This window comes from Grampus griseus (genome assembly GCF_964374135.1).
Source record: "Grampus griseus genome assembly, chromosome: X".
In the NCBI taxonomy this organism is placed as follows: domain Eukaryota; kingdom Metazoa; phylum Chordata; class Mammalia; order Artiodactyla; family Delphinidae; genus Grampus; species Grampus griseus.
In genome coordinates this window covers 125,882,393-125,899,111 of record NC_138999.1, presented here as the reverse complement: position 1 = coordinate 125,899,111, position 16,719 = coordinate 125,882,393, and the positions used below count along the sequence as shown (strand labels likewise).

The 16,719-nt window shown below is 44.8% G+C and overlaps 1 protein-coding gene across 3 annotated transcripts in view; it reads right to left on the bottom strand.

Annotated features, from left to right (window-relative positions):
• AFF2 (ALF transcription elongation factor 2) overlaps positions 1-16,719 on the bottom strand; it is a gene marked incomplete at both ends in the record, with an annotated part of 485,583 nt that overhangs the window by 86,062 nt on the left and 382,802 nt on the right. For all 3 annotated transcript variants that reach the window (XM_082681834.1, XM_082681833.1, XM_082681835.1), the window contains one exon: positions 14,359-14,455. In XM_082681834.1, the coding sequence (XP_082537960.1) occupies positions 14,359-14,455 (97 nt within the window). The remainder of the gene's footprint in view (positions 1-14,358; positions 14,456-16,719) is intronic.

Sequence of the window (16,719 nt, the reverse complement as noted above, 5' to 3'; positions counted from 1 at the left end):
ATACCCTGCAAAAGGAGGGAACTCAAAATGAAATGATACAGTGTGATCCACCAAGCATTAAGAGGGTTACATATTGGGATTACAGCTAATTTTGAGTTTAAAAACATACATTAAAGTAATTTAAACTGATTGGAAAATGGAGGCTAGATAGTTAACACTTATGCTGCTTTAATTTGTAACATCTATATGCTTTTGAAAACCTATATTCTACTTATTTCGTGCCACGTTTCCCTAACACGATACTTATCTTGCCATCAAGGAAGTTCCAACATAAGATAGGAGGATAAAGGGACTTCCCTGGTGGCGCAGTGGTTAAGAATCCACCTGCCAATGCAGGGGACACGGGTTCGAGCCCTGGTCCGGGAAGATCCCACATGCCGCGGAGCAGCTAAGCCCGTGCGCCACAACTACTGAGCCTACGCTCTAGAGCCAGCGAGCCACAACTACTGAAGCCCACATGCCTAGAGCTGGTGCTCTGCAACAAGAGAAGCCACTGCGATGAGAAGCCCACGCACTGCAATGAAGACGCAACGCAGCCAAAAATAAATAAATATTTAAAAAGATAGGATGATAAAATAAATTAAGATGTTAAAAAACATACTCCAATAGGGTGCAACAAGATGCAATGGGCTACAGGTGGAAAGAGTGCTGTGCTAGAAATCCACAGACCTGGGTTCTGCTACCAGCTTCGCCATTTCGTATCATCATGACGTTAGCGATGCGGCCAACGCCTGTGAGCCTCAGTTTCCTCATTTTAAAAATGAAGACCATCATTCCTGCTCTGTCTACATCAAGGGTGGTTGTGAGTAGCCAACATCGATGACAGTGCTCTAGAAACCGCAGCACGCTAAGCAAAAAAGTGCATCTTGAATGCGACCGCATTCCGCGTAGGCGTCAGCGCGTACATTTTTATTTTTACTGGACTACAGTTGATTTAGAATGTTGTGTTAGCTTGAGGTGTACAGCAAAGTGGTTCAGATACATATTATTTTCAAAATTTTCCATTATAGTTTATTATGGGATATTGAATATAGTTCCCTGTGCTATACAGTAGGTCCTTGTTGGTTACCTGTTTTATATATAGTAGTGTGTACCTGTTAATCCCAAACTCCTAATTTATCCCTCCCCCACCCCTTTTCCCCTTTGGTAACCAGGACTTATGGTGCATTTATATATTTTTATAGCCAGAGAGCTGATGGGTTTTCTGACCAGTGGCCAGGCTGTAGTATCAAATCTATGCAGTTATTCCAACGAGGATTACAGAAGCCATTCAGTTCCTCTCTCCATATCAGAAGCAGTTCTGGGGTGAACAGAATGCTTCTGTCTGTAAAGTCCTACTCGATGAAGACTCTGATGTGTTTAGATCCTGCCAGGCCTAGCCCGGGCAGGGCCTCTCACACAGGCCTCTGCCCTGAACCTTCTTGGGATTGGTGTTGGTGGTAGAGAGGTCAGGACACCCGAGTGCGCACGCTACTGCCCCTCACACTCTCTCCTCCTGCAGGGAAGCCTAGGAAGCATCGTTCTTTTCGCAGAGACTTCTTCATCAGCCATCCCTCCTCTCACACCCACTCCATCCGCAGGGCTCTTTGCTTCTTCATTAACATTTGCCCCTGAGGTTGGGAAGCCCTGAGGATGCTACCCTCAGTGAACCTCCTCCATGATATGGCAGCTTGAGAAATTATATTCCCAGGGAGAAGACGCTCATCTCGTTCCAAGGGCTGTTTACGAGCCAATTCCTGTCTCATTACCAGCATTGTATTCTTCTTGGTATCCTGCTAAGCAGCGAGTTTATTTCCTCGGGAGGGATGATGTGGCTAAGGACACGCTTGGAGTTGCTCACTCATTAAATCTAGCTTCCTAAAAAGAAGAAGGCCCTTGTCTTTCTGTTACATGGCTGCACCAAAGCTGAAGTGACTCGAGGGCCACAGTGAATTCCATGAACCATCAAATGCAGTTATCGTGAAAAAACAGAAAGAAGGAAGGGAGGAAGGGAGGAAGGAAGGAAGGGAGGAGAGTGGCTCTCTATTGAGCCCCATCCTCCAGGGCAGACAGAACATCCTATTTCTTTAGGGAGAAAATGCTACAGGTAAAGTGGAAACTTGCTAGCCACATTCTATATACTGACTGAACTTATACAAAATTCTTCGGTAAGGTGATTCTGCCCCAGTGATTACATATCATGAACTGTTACTTTAGTCCAACAGACAAGTATACTATATTCATAAAAATATTTGGGGGCTTTTAAGAAGCGTGCCCTGAACATTTATATCCAGACTTATGACGCTACACCCCCCTGAGACTGACAGAAAACAAACTCAGTGCAATATGCTGGTCTGTTGGTCTGCTGGGACCATCAAAGTGAGCACTTAGGAGGCCTAGAGAGACTGGAGCCATGGGCTCATTTTACAAGGCCATGTAGTCAGGGACTGCTTTCCTCCGTAATCAATGATCATACTGTCGGTCAAGCATAAAATGCGATTCTGTTACCACTGTTTTGCATGCCTTTTACATTTCCTGTTTATGTTTTTTCCTGGCATTCTACTAGCAGACACACCCAAACTGCATGTATACAATACATTTCTTGATAAAAAGTGAAAAGTCAATCATTCAGATAGTTTCAAATAACTGGATACTATGCATTATGGAAAGAAGACAGAAGAGCAATCGATTGCACTGGTTTTTGTATTTCTATGTTTTACCTTTAATTTTTCATGGGGCAACTCTGCGAGACACAGCCATACCTTCATTTAGTGGCAGGTACTGGTAAACTGCATTGATTGCTAAGTTCAGGAGAGAAACTCCTCTATTAACAAATGAACTCGTCATTAGGGTATTCAGATGGTCGAAAATCAATACCTACAGAATGGGTTAAGTCAATTAAAGAGACATATCCTGAGAGCACTTGCACAAATATAAAAATGAATTGCTTAATTACAGCATTTAAATAGATTGCACTGGAATGAGGAAAACATCAAGAGGCTTACATTCTATCCTACGGGCTGAGGTATCGGCTGGCAGCACGCACGCACACCCAGGATTGCAGCTTAACAGGAGAAAATGTCACTCAGCATTTTGCAACACCTGGATGCCTGCCTGAATTTCTGACAATCTCTAGGAAGACACTTCCCACTATGTTTAACCCTCTGGTGGATGAGTGCCCAGGAGGGAACATGGAAACATCCTGTATTTGAATCTTGAACCTGAAAGAAGCAAAAACACCTTCCCTAGCTTTAGAGTAGTGGGCTTCTCCGATTTTAATTTAATTCATTGTTTTCGATGCATACGTGATGTAGACGTGTGCTAGACACCATGGGGGCAGGATTAAAATTTTGACGGGCAGAGACTGGAGGAAATTTGTTCCAGGTGTCCGGCACCTGATAGTCACTTAATAAACGTGGGCTGGGTAAAAGAATCGGGGCTGATGGTAGAGTCTGAGAGGCCTGAGCACTGCTCCGGGGATGAGGGAGCGTCGGCGGGTCCCCAGCTCTGTGAAGAGAAGAGAAGAGGCCTCTGGAGGAAAAGCTGGGCTCCAGGACCGTGTGCATCTGGATCCGTCCTGCAACTGCCCACGAGGCTCGAATTCACGCCCCAACGAGGAGGGAGTACGGAGCGGTCCAGACGGTACATTTCCATCGTGCTTTCCGGCAGAAGGCTGTGCCCCCTCCTCACCCTTCCTGCAGCTATGGTCTTGCTGGAGACTTACTACTTCTCACTGGGACCACAGCCACTGCCTCTCCTTTGGGCCGCTGGTCTCTCTAGCGTTACCCCATTTTATGCTCCCTTTGATCATGAATCCCCCATAGCTTCCCCAGGCTCATCGAATTCCTGATCAACTTCACCCAACCTGCCGCTCAAGACCCTACCAAGGCCAGTTGAATACAGGCCTCATAGCGGGTCCTACTTGTCCCCGCATGTGTAGGAGTTTTCTGCGTGTCTGGCCCCGAGACGATGCGATAACAGGACTCAGTAGTGCCTGCATTCCATTAAGGCTTGCTCCCTCTAGGCTGACTCTTTTGCTGGATACAAAACCCTTTAGCAAGATGCATTTGTCAACTGGTGATTTTGTTTATAACCAAGGTTTTGATATATTGTAACTTAATGAAAATGAACCGTCTTTGGTGAAGAAGCACGTTTCACTCCTAAGACTCATCTGTCGACACTAATCATTCTCTAAGTGGAGTAAATACGGAGACACGAGGCAGAGCAGCTCAGCACTGGCTTATTTATTCTGCCCATTAGAAGGGCCAAGGTAAGTGGCACTCAGTTATTCTGTTCCCCTGGGGCTTGTGGATTTGAAAATTCAATTTTCTTTCCCCCAGCCAATCCGAGCCTTCTTGCCTCTGGTACTGGGAGGCACCCCTCGCAAAATGACACGTGTCCTTTGCTGGGAGATGATAAAGACCTAATGGAGGTTCTCTCTCTACTGTGTGTAACGAGGGAAACGGGAAGAGTATTCTTAGTGCCTAGTAGGTACCCAATAATCTAAGTATGCCAAAACCTACATGGGAGTGAATACTGATGACATACCTTCAGTAATAGCAGACTAGTGTGTTCAGGCTTTCCGTCCCTTTAGAGCATATTATACTCTGGCCAAGGACGCTACATCCATTTTTATCATCAATCTGTATTAGAAAACCCAGTAATCCTTCCACCCTCGTTTCTCCTTTATTCTCACACTATGACTACACTCACAACACTCTGACGCCAGATGTGTGTGGGGTCTTCCCACACCAAGCAAATTTCTGCAACGCCAGCTAGGTGCCCGGCCATTTAACTCAATTCTGACACTGTCTACCTGGAGAGAGCACCACATCCCACTGGTTAAGGGCTCAGTCCCACAGGACTGCCTCCGCCCACTTCAGATGCCAGTCTCAAGCCCAAGTTGTCACCTATGCTTCTGATCAATCGGCTTATACATCAGAGGTTCCAATAGCCACCCTGGAAGCTCCACGAATCCCATACATGCTCCGTAAAGATGGGAGGGTGGGCTTGGGCATGCCAAGCTTCCACTCGTGGCTTGGTCTTTCTGGTGACCAGCCGGCCCGCATCCAGGAGCCCACCAAGAGTCACCTCATTAGAACAAAAGACACTCCTATCACCCGGGAAATTCCAGGGGATTTAGGACCCTGGGTCAGGAACCAGGGTCAAAGACCAAATACTAGAACAAAAGATGCGCCTACTGCTTTTATTACTGAGGAAATTATGAGGGATTTAGGAGCTCTGTGCTGGGAACCAGGGCCAGAGACCAATGTGTATATTCTCTGTTATTTCACAATACAACTGACTTCTCTGTGCCCCAGTGCCCTTGTTGGCAAAATTAGGCAGCTGGAGTAAAGACTCTCTGTGGTCATTTTAAGGTCTGGTAGTCTATGTTTTAATACACACACAAGTATTTCAGCATACACACACACACACACACACACACACACACACACACACACACACATAATATATATACATATACGATTCAGGGATAAATATGGAACCCCCATTGTGGAGTCAACCTCCATTAGCAAGAAATAAGATCTATTAGCAAGTTTATAGACGTTTAGATCTAATGTTCCGAAGATCCTATGAGATACTTCATGATGCGTGCGTTACGCCCTGCCGTATGTTTTGGAAAGGTCTGCTGCTTTTATCTGCCCACCCACTTGAATTTCGAATCTTTAACCTAGGATCGCTAGCTAATCTCAAATTTGGATACCTGTTCTGTGTGCTTACAATGCTTCTGCTCTTTGCTCTTGCTAAATCAATAGAAATAAGTAAATACATCTGCTTAAGAAGACAGATTCTGCTTTCCATTCCTGACAAGATCCTTGGGCGTTTGCAGCCTACCTGATAGATTTTCCAGCAGATGGCAGACATTTGGGGAACAGAATCAAGCATTCCTAGGCCCTAAACCAAAGCCCCAGAACATTTTTCCAAGCCAGCATCTAAATTTCAAAATCTTACATTTTCAGTTTGGCAAAGAGTTTTATTACTGGAGACATTCGTACTGCTCTAACAGATGCTAGAACCCTGACTGAACTCAAAACGTGGACACCTCCAATAAACTTAGGTACACGTGGTACACTGCCTGGGGGTTGTTAGCTGATGACTAAGACAGAACCTCCAGGCTGCAGCCATGGATTTGGGACCCAAACTGGGGCAATGAAGGGGCTTAAGGAAAAGAGCAAGCTTGGACCAAAGACAGAGTGGGGATGGGAGTGGCGAGAGGAGCGATGCTGTCCAGCCACTTCCTGCAGCCCAGAGGTAGCGACAAGGGTAACACGGTGATACCTGTTCTTTCCAGCACTTTGATTCCAATTGACTTAATGATTCCCAGCTTCCCAGAGGTGGCTGCTACTCCCCCTACCACCCTCCGCACAGCGCCGGATATGTGCCGTGCGCTCTCTAGACAAAAGGCTGTGGTCATCCCTGTCCTACTGGAGAGTTATCGTTTCTGAAAGAACAAATTGTACACATTTTTGTTTCCACTTGGACCTTGGGGCAAGCAGCACATCCTCGCCAACGTGTGATTTAAGGCCATGGTGAGAAAGTGTTACGCTAAGCAAAACAGCCATTGGGTTTGCGATGGAAATGCTCATAGATGGACACTTCCTAAGTGGTAGTGGTTGTTCGTCAGTATCCGGTCATCAGCAGTGACGGACATGACACGCGTGCAAACGCTGTGCTCCTCTGCACCTGTGTGCTCAAAGCATTCTATGAAGATTACAATAAGAAGGCAATCTACGGAGATTACGAGTCAAAATATTTGGCACTAAAAGAAGACCTAATTACAATGAAAAAATTCAGCAAGCAGGTTTCTAAACAGTCATAGACTTGCCTGGAGCATATTAAAAATCACATCATACAAGCCCTAAGCAATTTCTTATTAATCTAGTCTCTATGCTAATACAGCCAAATGGAAAACACAATCTTGGGACTCTGAAGGCCAATGTTATTCTATTAACCTTATATGTTATCCTATTTACTTTCCTGTCTTTAATGAATAAATTAAAAGATCCGTATGGATTTTATTCTGCTACCTTCTGCAGCCTTCACAGCCCAAACGCCATCACATTTTGTGGGGCATTTCAATGAAAGGCAATGGCAGATAAACTGTTTACATTAAAAGACTCTATCAAAGTTATTTCGCACCCGGTTTCATCCTAATCCATCTGTTGTTTCTACAGCCCTGACGGGCTGACCTCTCTTGCCGTGGGTGCTATATTGATATCATTACGGAAGAGGCCTTCCCCAGCCTTTCTGCTGATAACAAAGTAAATGGAAATGTAGAGAAACCTTGGGGAGGTAACAACTTGTTCAGCGCGATGAGAGAAGAACTGTGGCTAAAACATAGGAAGCATTATAGCAGGGAAGAGTATCTGTTGTCACAACGAATGAATTCACTGTAGCGCATCAGGGGCCAGCCGAGAGCAGCAGTAAAATGTATTGCCCCCCTTTTCATTAGCAAACTTTAAACAGAAAAGTGGGCTTGAATTTCACTTAGCCACTAGGTTTGGAAAGTTCAGTATGCATCCCAAGTACAAGGAACACATCCCAAAGCTGCCAGCATGTTCAGATTTTCTGCTACCATGTAATTCATTTCATATGCAATTATCAGAGAACAACCTAGCCAGTGAGCTGGTCCCACAATAAGAACAAAAACAAATAAACAAAAATGAATCAAGTATAAAACCCAAACCAAGAACCTGGATTAAAAGCTCGAAGACAATATTTTTCTGTAAATGTTCACAGGCTTGAGGTGCAGCTCTGCTACTAGCATCTAGTTGAAAAGTCCAAAAAAAAAAAAGAAAAGTCCACACGTCCCCAGTAACATGCTTTGAATTAACTACCACATTTCTAAGGGCAATCCCTTGGCAGAAAAAGAAAAGATTGGTTAAATAAAACTGGGTACATCGGAGCAACTTACGATAATACGTCCAGACACAACTCATTAGAATGTCTTTGTGCTCAAAGCAAACTGAAATTGTCCAGCTCTGTTTTTAAAGCACCCACACACCACTCCAAGCTTTACCTATAGAGTCCTTTAGCTGAGCCTGGTCACTAACTGAGCATTTCCAGCCATAGTGCCCGTTTTTGGAATTTCTAACTGGGCTAAATGAAGTCACCTAAGGTTTCAGTTTCATTCACATTAATCATAAGATGGTATTACTATTAGAATTCCCTAAAGGTCGTTTCTAACAATACCTATTTCTTTTATGGGCTTTATAATGCTAAAGTCTGATGCTGCTAACACCAGTCCGAGATGATTAGGGCAAGGGAGAGCCGTGTCCGGATCTAACCCAGCTTCAAAACCCAGGCATCACAGACCGTCCTGCTGCCAGGGTATAACAGACATTACATGCTTCAAGCTGCGTAAATCAAACATCAGGATAACATGCAAGGAAACATCAAGGAGATGTTTACCTGGCTCTATGAATGTGTACTGGAGGGGGCTCTGGAGTTGGGCCACCACACATTCTAGAAGCCTTTGGAATAGGTCAAATTGTGGATAGGTTAAAACTTCAAAGATGACAATTTTAATAAACCTGTCAATACGATTTCGTTGTTAAAAAAACATTTGTGACGGATTAGCCTACTCATATTGAAAGAGGAGCACCAGGTCTATATCTTTAGATCTTTCACTGAACTGCAAACACAGCATCAATAACTGCTTCTCAGCTGTAAATGAAAATTGATTCCAGGTTTAACCCCTCATTTTCAGGAGTTCTTTTAATCCCGAGAAACATAAGAAGAAAAATGGACCAAAAGAAAAACTGCAGGTTCAGTGGTATGAGGGGCGAGGGTGTGCAGAGAACCCCACACCGAGGCACATGCAGGAAGCCTGTCCTACTGGATCGTGCTGTGCTCAGGCCAGACCCCAGGGGACTCGTCACAGCATCGCTGCCTGCCGTGCATGACTGGGTTGAAAATGGCAATTCAATAACTGTTGTATGGAGAAGGCCAGGGTTGGGTTTCATATTTACGATGCCAAGAGTGGCAGCTGAGAAGGAAAACGCAATCAACTGGCTAATGGACATCATGGAGACCCCCATATCCCAACCATGCTATTGTTTTAAATTTTTATTGAAATATAGTTCATTTACAAAAAAGAATATGTGTGTGTGTGTGTGTGTGTGTGTGTGTGTGTGTATAACTGAATCACTCTGCTGTACATCCAACCCTGTTATTGAGAGCTGACTTCAAAAACAAAACAGAACATACTGCAACTCGTATGTTCACGCAGACTAAGTTCAAAACACTGCATCCAATTCAAACACTGTTCTGGAACATTCCAATGTCCGATGTCAACTTTAAGTAATTATTTATTTTCCATTCAGGGGAAGTTCCTGAGAGAGAACCAAGGTGAGAGTAGAGTGTCACAGCAGACCATTATAGCCTTTCTCCAGGGCACAGTGAGAACTCAGAAAGAGAAATAAGAACTGCGATCCAAAGGTATGACTCAGCTCTCCACCCATGTCAGTCCTTTGAAGAAAAACTCTTTTTCAGAGACACATAATTTTCCTGGAGGACTTGGTGCAGTGTCATTGGCAACCTGGCCTTTCTTCCTGGGATGTCTAGGTTAAAACTTGTCAGAGCTCAGAGGGGAGGAAACGTCATTCATACCCAATGGATGTCTTTTGGGTGCAGTTAGGACATTCAACCCAGTTCCTAGCAGATCCCTCTGGGCACCAAGGCCAAAATGAAGGGCAAGATCTATTTACCAATGGACCCCAAAGAGGGGGCTTCCAGTTAATGTTTAAAAGGGCTATAAGGAAGAACAACCTCCGATCTGCGTAGCGTTTGTGGCTCCCAAAGCATTTTCTTATACACGATCTTCATCTCGTCCTCACAGTACTCCAATGTGTTAGGCGACAGCACTTTATTCTAGTGTAGTGGTGAGAGATCTGAGACTTTGAGATGTTAGGTGACTTGCCCGATGTCATGCAACTATTACGTGACAGAGCTGGGATTGAAGTCCAGGCTTTTCTAGTCCAAAAACCATGCTCTTTTTAAACCATTTAAAAAATCTGATGTATAGTCAATTTACAGTTTGTATTAGTTTCAGGTGTACAGCAAAGTGATTCAATTATACTTACATATATTGTTTTCTAGATTCTTTTCCATGATAGGTTATTACAAGATATTGAGTAGAGTTCCCTGTGTTATACAGTAGGCCCTTGTTGTTTATCTGTTTTATACACAGTAGTGTGTATCTGCTAATCCCAAACTCCTAATTTATCCCTCCCCATCCCCTTTGGTGACCATACGTTTGCAAAAGCCATATGCACTCAACGACCACACTTACAGTTCCTCATGGCTAGGTGCACACAGCTAATACACGTTAGGACAAGACAGAATCTTTTCATTCAAGTTGGCCACATACTGGCTGTTTACCAAGTAGCTAATTCAGCAGCTCCCTTTAACATCCCATTCCTTACAAGAAAAGGGAAAGTAATGGATCTAGTCTCTCAAATATGAGGCTTTTTAGATCGTCACTACAGTAGTAACGATGATGATGATCTGATGACGGTGATGATGTAAAGTAGCGAGTACTTACTACGTGCCAACCGTAGTGTCAAATGATTTGGCCTGTGTTCACTCACTCAATCACCGAATCCTCACTATGACCCAGTGAAGTAGTGCTACCTCTGTTAACCTCCGTGTTACAGATACTTAGGTCTTGAGCCCAAGGTCAACCAGCAAGTGACAGAGGCAGGATTCAAACCCATTCGACCACACGCCTATGCTCTCTCGCTCACTCTCCTCCACGGCGCCACACGACTGATGTCCAAGCCACATGGACGCAGCTGCTTCCCAAATAGTCCCAACCGAGGGAGCAAAATGCAATGGGGAATGTGGAGAGAGCACGCAAACTTTCAACAGATATTTTCTGGGTACCATCACCATGGCTTTTCCACTGAAACTATGGGCGTATGTGATCGAGCACCTCTGACTTTAAAGAATCACCAGAAGGTAAAATATCTTGTTAAAAATATATTTTACATCCCCGAGTCTCTACGGCCGACAATTTGGCATCTTTAATTTGTATATTACGCTTCTCCCCTTCAGGCTTCCTGCTGTATTTTCCCGTTTGCAGGAATAATACTTAGCATTTAAACACATCCTAACTGTTCTATTGGTGTCTGTGCACAGGACCCACTCAGCACGGCCAATACTGCCGTCGGGGGTGCTCGTGGTGGGGCAGGGAGAGGGGAGAGTGTTCTGATTACGAGAGACTTGGGACTGAAATGTCGAATTAGAAACTGACACATCTCAACCCCGTGTTTCATTTTCATACATGCATTTGCAATGATTCTCTTGGGATGCTTTATGTTGTAAACCATAGCATTAGGTCTTAAGAGCTTTGGGGAAAAGATTGGTGTGTACTCACCAAATCTGGGCAATTTGGGTGCAATGATCATGCATGAGATGATCTGAGGATGTCTCCAGAAAGCTAATGGCTTTTTAATTGAACCACACGTGCCTGAATGTAGCTACCAGGTTCTGAGAACGTCTCTAAGTATAATGACGGCTCAAACCAATGGTGTGGACTGGTCCCTTGGACACATCATTTATTGTACCAATGCATTTGTTCGGATGCTTTTCCCTCCAATCATCCTGCCACAAATAGATGTGGCCGGAGATGTGATGGTCCCATGTGGCACCATGTTATCTCACCTGAAAAGAAAAAGATTTTGGTGGTTCCTCAATAAGTTAAACATAAATTACCATAGGACTCAACAATTCCACTTCTAGGGGGAAGAATCAAAAGAACTGCAAAAAATTAAAAGATTCAATTCAAAAGAACTGAAAACAGGTGTTCAACAAAAATATATACTGTATACACAAAGGCTCATAGGAACTCTATCTGCAAAGCCAAAAGGTGGACCCAAATGTCCATCAACTGACGAACGGATGAACAAAAGGCAGTATATATCCATATGACAGAATAGTATTTAGCCGTAAAAAAGGAATGGAGCACTGATCCAGGCTACAACATGGACGCACCTAGAAAACATGATGCTAAGTGAAAGAAGCCAGACACAAAAGGTCACAATATTGTACGATTTCATTCAAACGAAATAGGCAGATCCACGTAAATGAGTGGTTGTCGAGGGCTGGGGAGTAACTGCTTAATGTACGATTTCCTTTTGGGGTGACGAAAATATTCTGGAACTGGTGTTGGATCCACAACCTTGTGAATGGACTAGATGCCACGGAATTGTAGACTTTAAAAGGGGGTGAATTTTATGTTATGTGGATTTTACCACCACGACAAAAAAAGGAAAATGGTCTCAATCCACACATATTGGAAAAAGAATACTGGGCTTCAGAAAGCCAGGACTCACCAAAACTTGCTGTCACTGTGGCCTGTGCTACTGCAAAAGCATCCTCTCCCGGCCTTTAGGCTTCGGGCTTTGTAACTAGTCCTGGAACTCGAGGGCTCATGTTTATAACCTTGCTCCCGCTTCTTGCTTCCTGGACCCAGCTAGGGGGAAGTAAGCTGTCATTTTGCCTTACCTCAGATATCCCAGTTCAACCTCTCCTTCAAATGAGAAGCTCTGTGGGGAAGGCGTGGCAGGCTAAGGGCCACGGGCCACAGAGAGCTTCCCACTCACCAACCGGGATTACCCGAGGGCCTCGGCATTGACACGGTCACCGCATACATCCTAAAACCCCAGATGATTCAGGCCAGCTGACCCGATGCCACTTCTTCAGGTAAAGACAGAAAATAACAACTCGAGAAGCCAAAAAAGGAGACTGCACTTGTGTAATCACATAGAGAAGACGCCAACATGCAAACTCTACCTTCACTTACTGTTGATGACTTGCTTGAAGCATTTTCATTAAAATGTCATCTTGCATCTGTCAAAATCAATGACCTAGGACTGGGGGGGAGGGGTTATTTACCATTATAATGATTTTTTGTTTTTTGTTTTTTTCTTTTTGCGGTACGCGGGCCTCACTGTTGTGGCCTCTCCCGCTGCGGAGCACAGGCTCCGGACGCGCAGGCTCAGCGGCCATGGCTCACGGGCCCAGCCGCTCCGCGGCATGTGGGATCTTCCCGGACCGGGGCACGAACCCGCGTCCCCTGCATCGGCAGGCGGACTCTCAACCACTGCGTCACCAGGGAAGCCCCGTTATAATGTTCTTGTCACTGGCATATTAAATGCAGAAAGCAGGAATGGCAGACACGGGAATTTAAGTGTGCATTTTACATTTGCTCTGGAGTCCATGACCCAGGTAGGAAAGGGATTGCTTGCATTCAGTAAACGTACCACAAGCCCCCGGGAGACGACTGTGTTTGTTCTTGATAAAGCACCAAAGCTGCAAAGATGCAGTTTTTACATATTATCCAAAATGCAAGCAGGATAAAGCGGAGAAAGTAAGGGAGAGGGACGTTTTGGCTACATAACATTAAGAAGTACTCAATTTTAAAATTACGCGGAATGGTAGGAGTTCTCGTGCGGTCAAAAACTGTAGATGAAAATGGAGTAGATAAGCCTTGAAGAGTCTTCCCTAAGCTTTTTTCTTTGCAGGCTCCTCAGAAAATATTTAGTGAATATGGAATTCTGTATTTGTTAACTATCTTGAAACACTAGTGCATGAGCATTCCTTGAAACACCCTGGTTTCAGTTTTATAACTTAGATTTCACGGTAGAAAGAACATGGTCAGGTATTGGCTTTAAAAAAAGGCGATCCTTCTGTGTTCCTTATTTGAGGCTCTCAGCACACCCAGGAGGACCCCACACGCGAGACAGTTTTCTGTCCCAGAGAAAACACATCAGCATCACTGATATCACGCACTACACTGCCATTCTCACGATTCATACATGATACCTAGCTTTTTCAAATCAAGAGGTGCAGGCTCATTGGAAATGCTGAAAACACACATTCTTGCCATCTAATTTGGCGGTAAGTACTGTAAATATTTGTGATGCAGAATGGAAGAAAACAAGGCAGCAGCAAGTTTTTGCCAAATGCCTTTTGCCTGAAGGTTCATGCGAGCCGCAAGCTACTGGGCACTGACGGTCAGCTGTGTCCTGAAGTGGCACCCCTGGGAAAGGTGAACGGAGCAGTCATGTTTATACCCTAAGGAACGAATGAATGAGTGTGGGCGCTAGGCCTCGTGGTGGAGTCACTACAGGAAAGTTACACCACACTCGAGACCACACTTAGTCCAGGAGAGGGAAAGATGTGAAAGTGTGAGCTGATTCGACCTGTTCCAGGGCACTATGCCTGCCCTTGCTTCTCTCCCTCTCTCCAAAGTTCACAGATGAAGCGGGTAGGCTTCTGGAGGGCAAAACCATTCCAGGTCCTCTAGCTCCCTCCCCGTGGGTCCCAAACCGAGCCCTAAACTGGTCCTACCTGGTAGAGCTCAGTGGCAGTGCACTGAGTGGTCAAGGTCTTCACGGGTTCAAGGTCATCTTCATCGCTGCTCAGCTTAAGGTCGTCTTCAAGCATCCTACAAAAAAAGCCGAGTGGCATTGACGTTAAAAAGCGTCTTTTCTAAATCATCCTCAGATACATCTTGCGACGAGGATAAAATATTGGAGCTCCAATCTGACAGCTGCAATTCTGTCAAAGGTGCAGAGGGAACCAAGATTCTTTCAGCTAATTAGATATTTGAGCTCTTATATTTCTGTCAGACTCTGCACACATCCTGCCTCTCTACCTTCCCCTAAATCAAGGGGGGGGGAAAAGCACTATTTCAGCATCTCCAGAGATGACTGGAGTCTATATATTTTTACTACTGAAAGTGTAATAATGTACAGATCAGTCACTGTGTAGGTGGAACGTGCCGGTGGATCTCTACAGGAAAAGATGCTCGAAGTCTCCCATGAAAGAATAGGGGCATGACGGCGGCCCCCGGCTCTAGAGGCTGTCGTCAAAGTCTGCGGGGGCTCTCCGGATGGCAGAGGCAAATGGCCCGGTGAATCTCCACTGCCTTTCCGTGTCCCCTGCACAGTGGCAGCTCGGTGGCCACAAAATAGCTGGGCGAGAAATGGCTAGTCATTAACCTTTTGATATATGACCCATCTCTTCCCGTAAAATTTGATCCCAGAGACGTAAGCCCATGATGTGGATAAGAAATCTTTCTCTCCTAAGGCAAGGTACCTGAAAAATACGAGTGGTCTGAATTTGGGTGATGAACTATAGCACTTTCAAAATTGTTTATCGAGCACACAGAGCCTTCTGTTTCTATGGGGATATTAATTCCAGTGCCACCCGCTCTCCAGCTCCAAGTCTGAGCTACTGCAGGAAGAGTGACTTATTACCTTAAATTCCAGTTACACTCCTTTCAAAGACCAACTGGTGTTAATAATTTTTATTTCTTAAACGCAGGTTTAGACCTCATCCCCAGCCTCTCTGGACTGATTACTAGTTTCTGAGCACGCTTTGCTCTTTCTTGCTTCCAGACTCTGCGTCAGGCTCAGCTCCCAGGCTAGAAGTCCCTTCTTCAACTCTGGAAGTCCTATTTTTTCCTCCACGGCTCAGTCAGATCCCACCTCCGCCACAAAAGCTTTTGAGGAAGAATCCCTCTTCCCTCTCCCCACCCCAGCTCCGGCTGATGCCAGCTCCAGCTGTCCCCCGAGCACCGCCCCCAGTTCCCACGTGCACAGGCGCGGTACCTTATCTACCTCTGCCTTCTGCACAGCGTCTTCCCAGAAACGATACAGTCCACGAGCCTCATTTTGCAGACAAGCAAAGAAAGGTTCCGAGAGGCCAAGTGCTTTGCTCAAGGTCACACAGCTACTTAGTGCTAGAGCCCGTCCTAAAACTCCCACCTCCTGATTCCCACCTACGTGTTATTTCCAGAAGGGAAGCTGGAAAGCGAAAGGCAGCTTCTAATTTGATAAATAGGGGAGCGTGTTATGTCAGAGGTTATGTCCAAATGTTAGAAAGAGATTCAGGTCAGAGTGGGTTCCAGAAACTCTCCAAAGAGAGCCCAGCTCCTCTACTTTCACGCTCAGCCACATAAGACCAGGATGTGTTCACTGAGGTCTGAAACCCGAAGACGGATATAAAGGATGATTGGTGGGAAGGACAGTTGTTAGAGTTGGTTTCAGATAAACGAAATGTGCAGGATTTATGACTGTCCTTCAAGAGACTAATGGATGTTTGGAAGATCTTAGAGGAGACAAAATGTATCTTGGCATTGCTTTTGCAGTTGCGGGTTTATAACTCTGAACAAATAATTCTTTACAGCACATTGTGCTCCATGAAGACAGTATCATTCTCACAAGCTTAGAACTCAAACATTTAAAAACAACCTATGCTGGGCTTCATTTTCTGTGTGTGTACGTGTGTATGTGTGTGTGTGAATACAGTGTTAATTTACACCTAAGTGTTCGGCAAAATAAATGATAAATGATTCTTACCCTTTAGAGGATCCATTTCTGTGTCAGGGAAGGTGCTGAGTATTTGACCAGCAGCATGTAATTTGTGATTTGGACCTTACGAAGGAAGTTCCCATAGTAATAATAATGATTAGTCCCATGTTCCAGATGGAAACACTGAGGCCTAGGGAGGTTAGGGAACTTGTTCATGGTCACACAGCTCGGAAATCACGGTGGCAAACATGGAACCCAGACCACCTCCAGCCAGAACTTGAGAGTATATAATGTATTCCTAGAGGATGTAACTTACAAAGGACAGAATATGAAATAAAATCAACAGCAACAACAAAAGCCCCACAAAATAAAACAAAACATATTGACCTGGGAT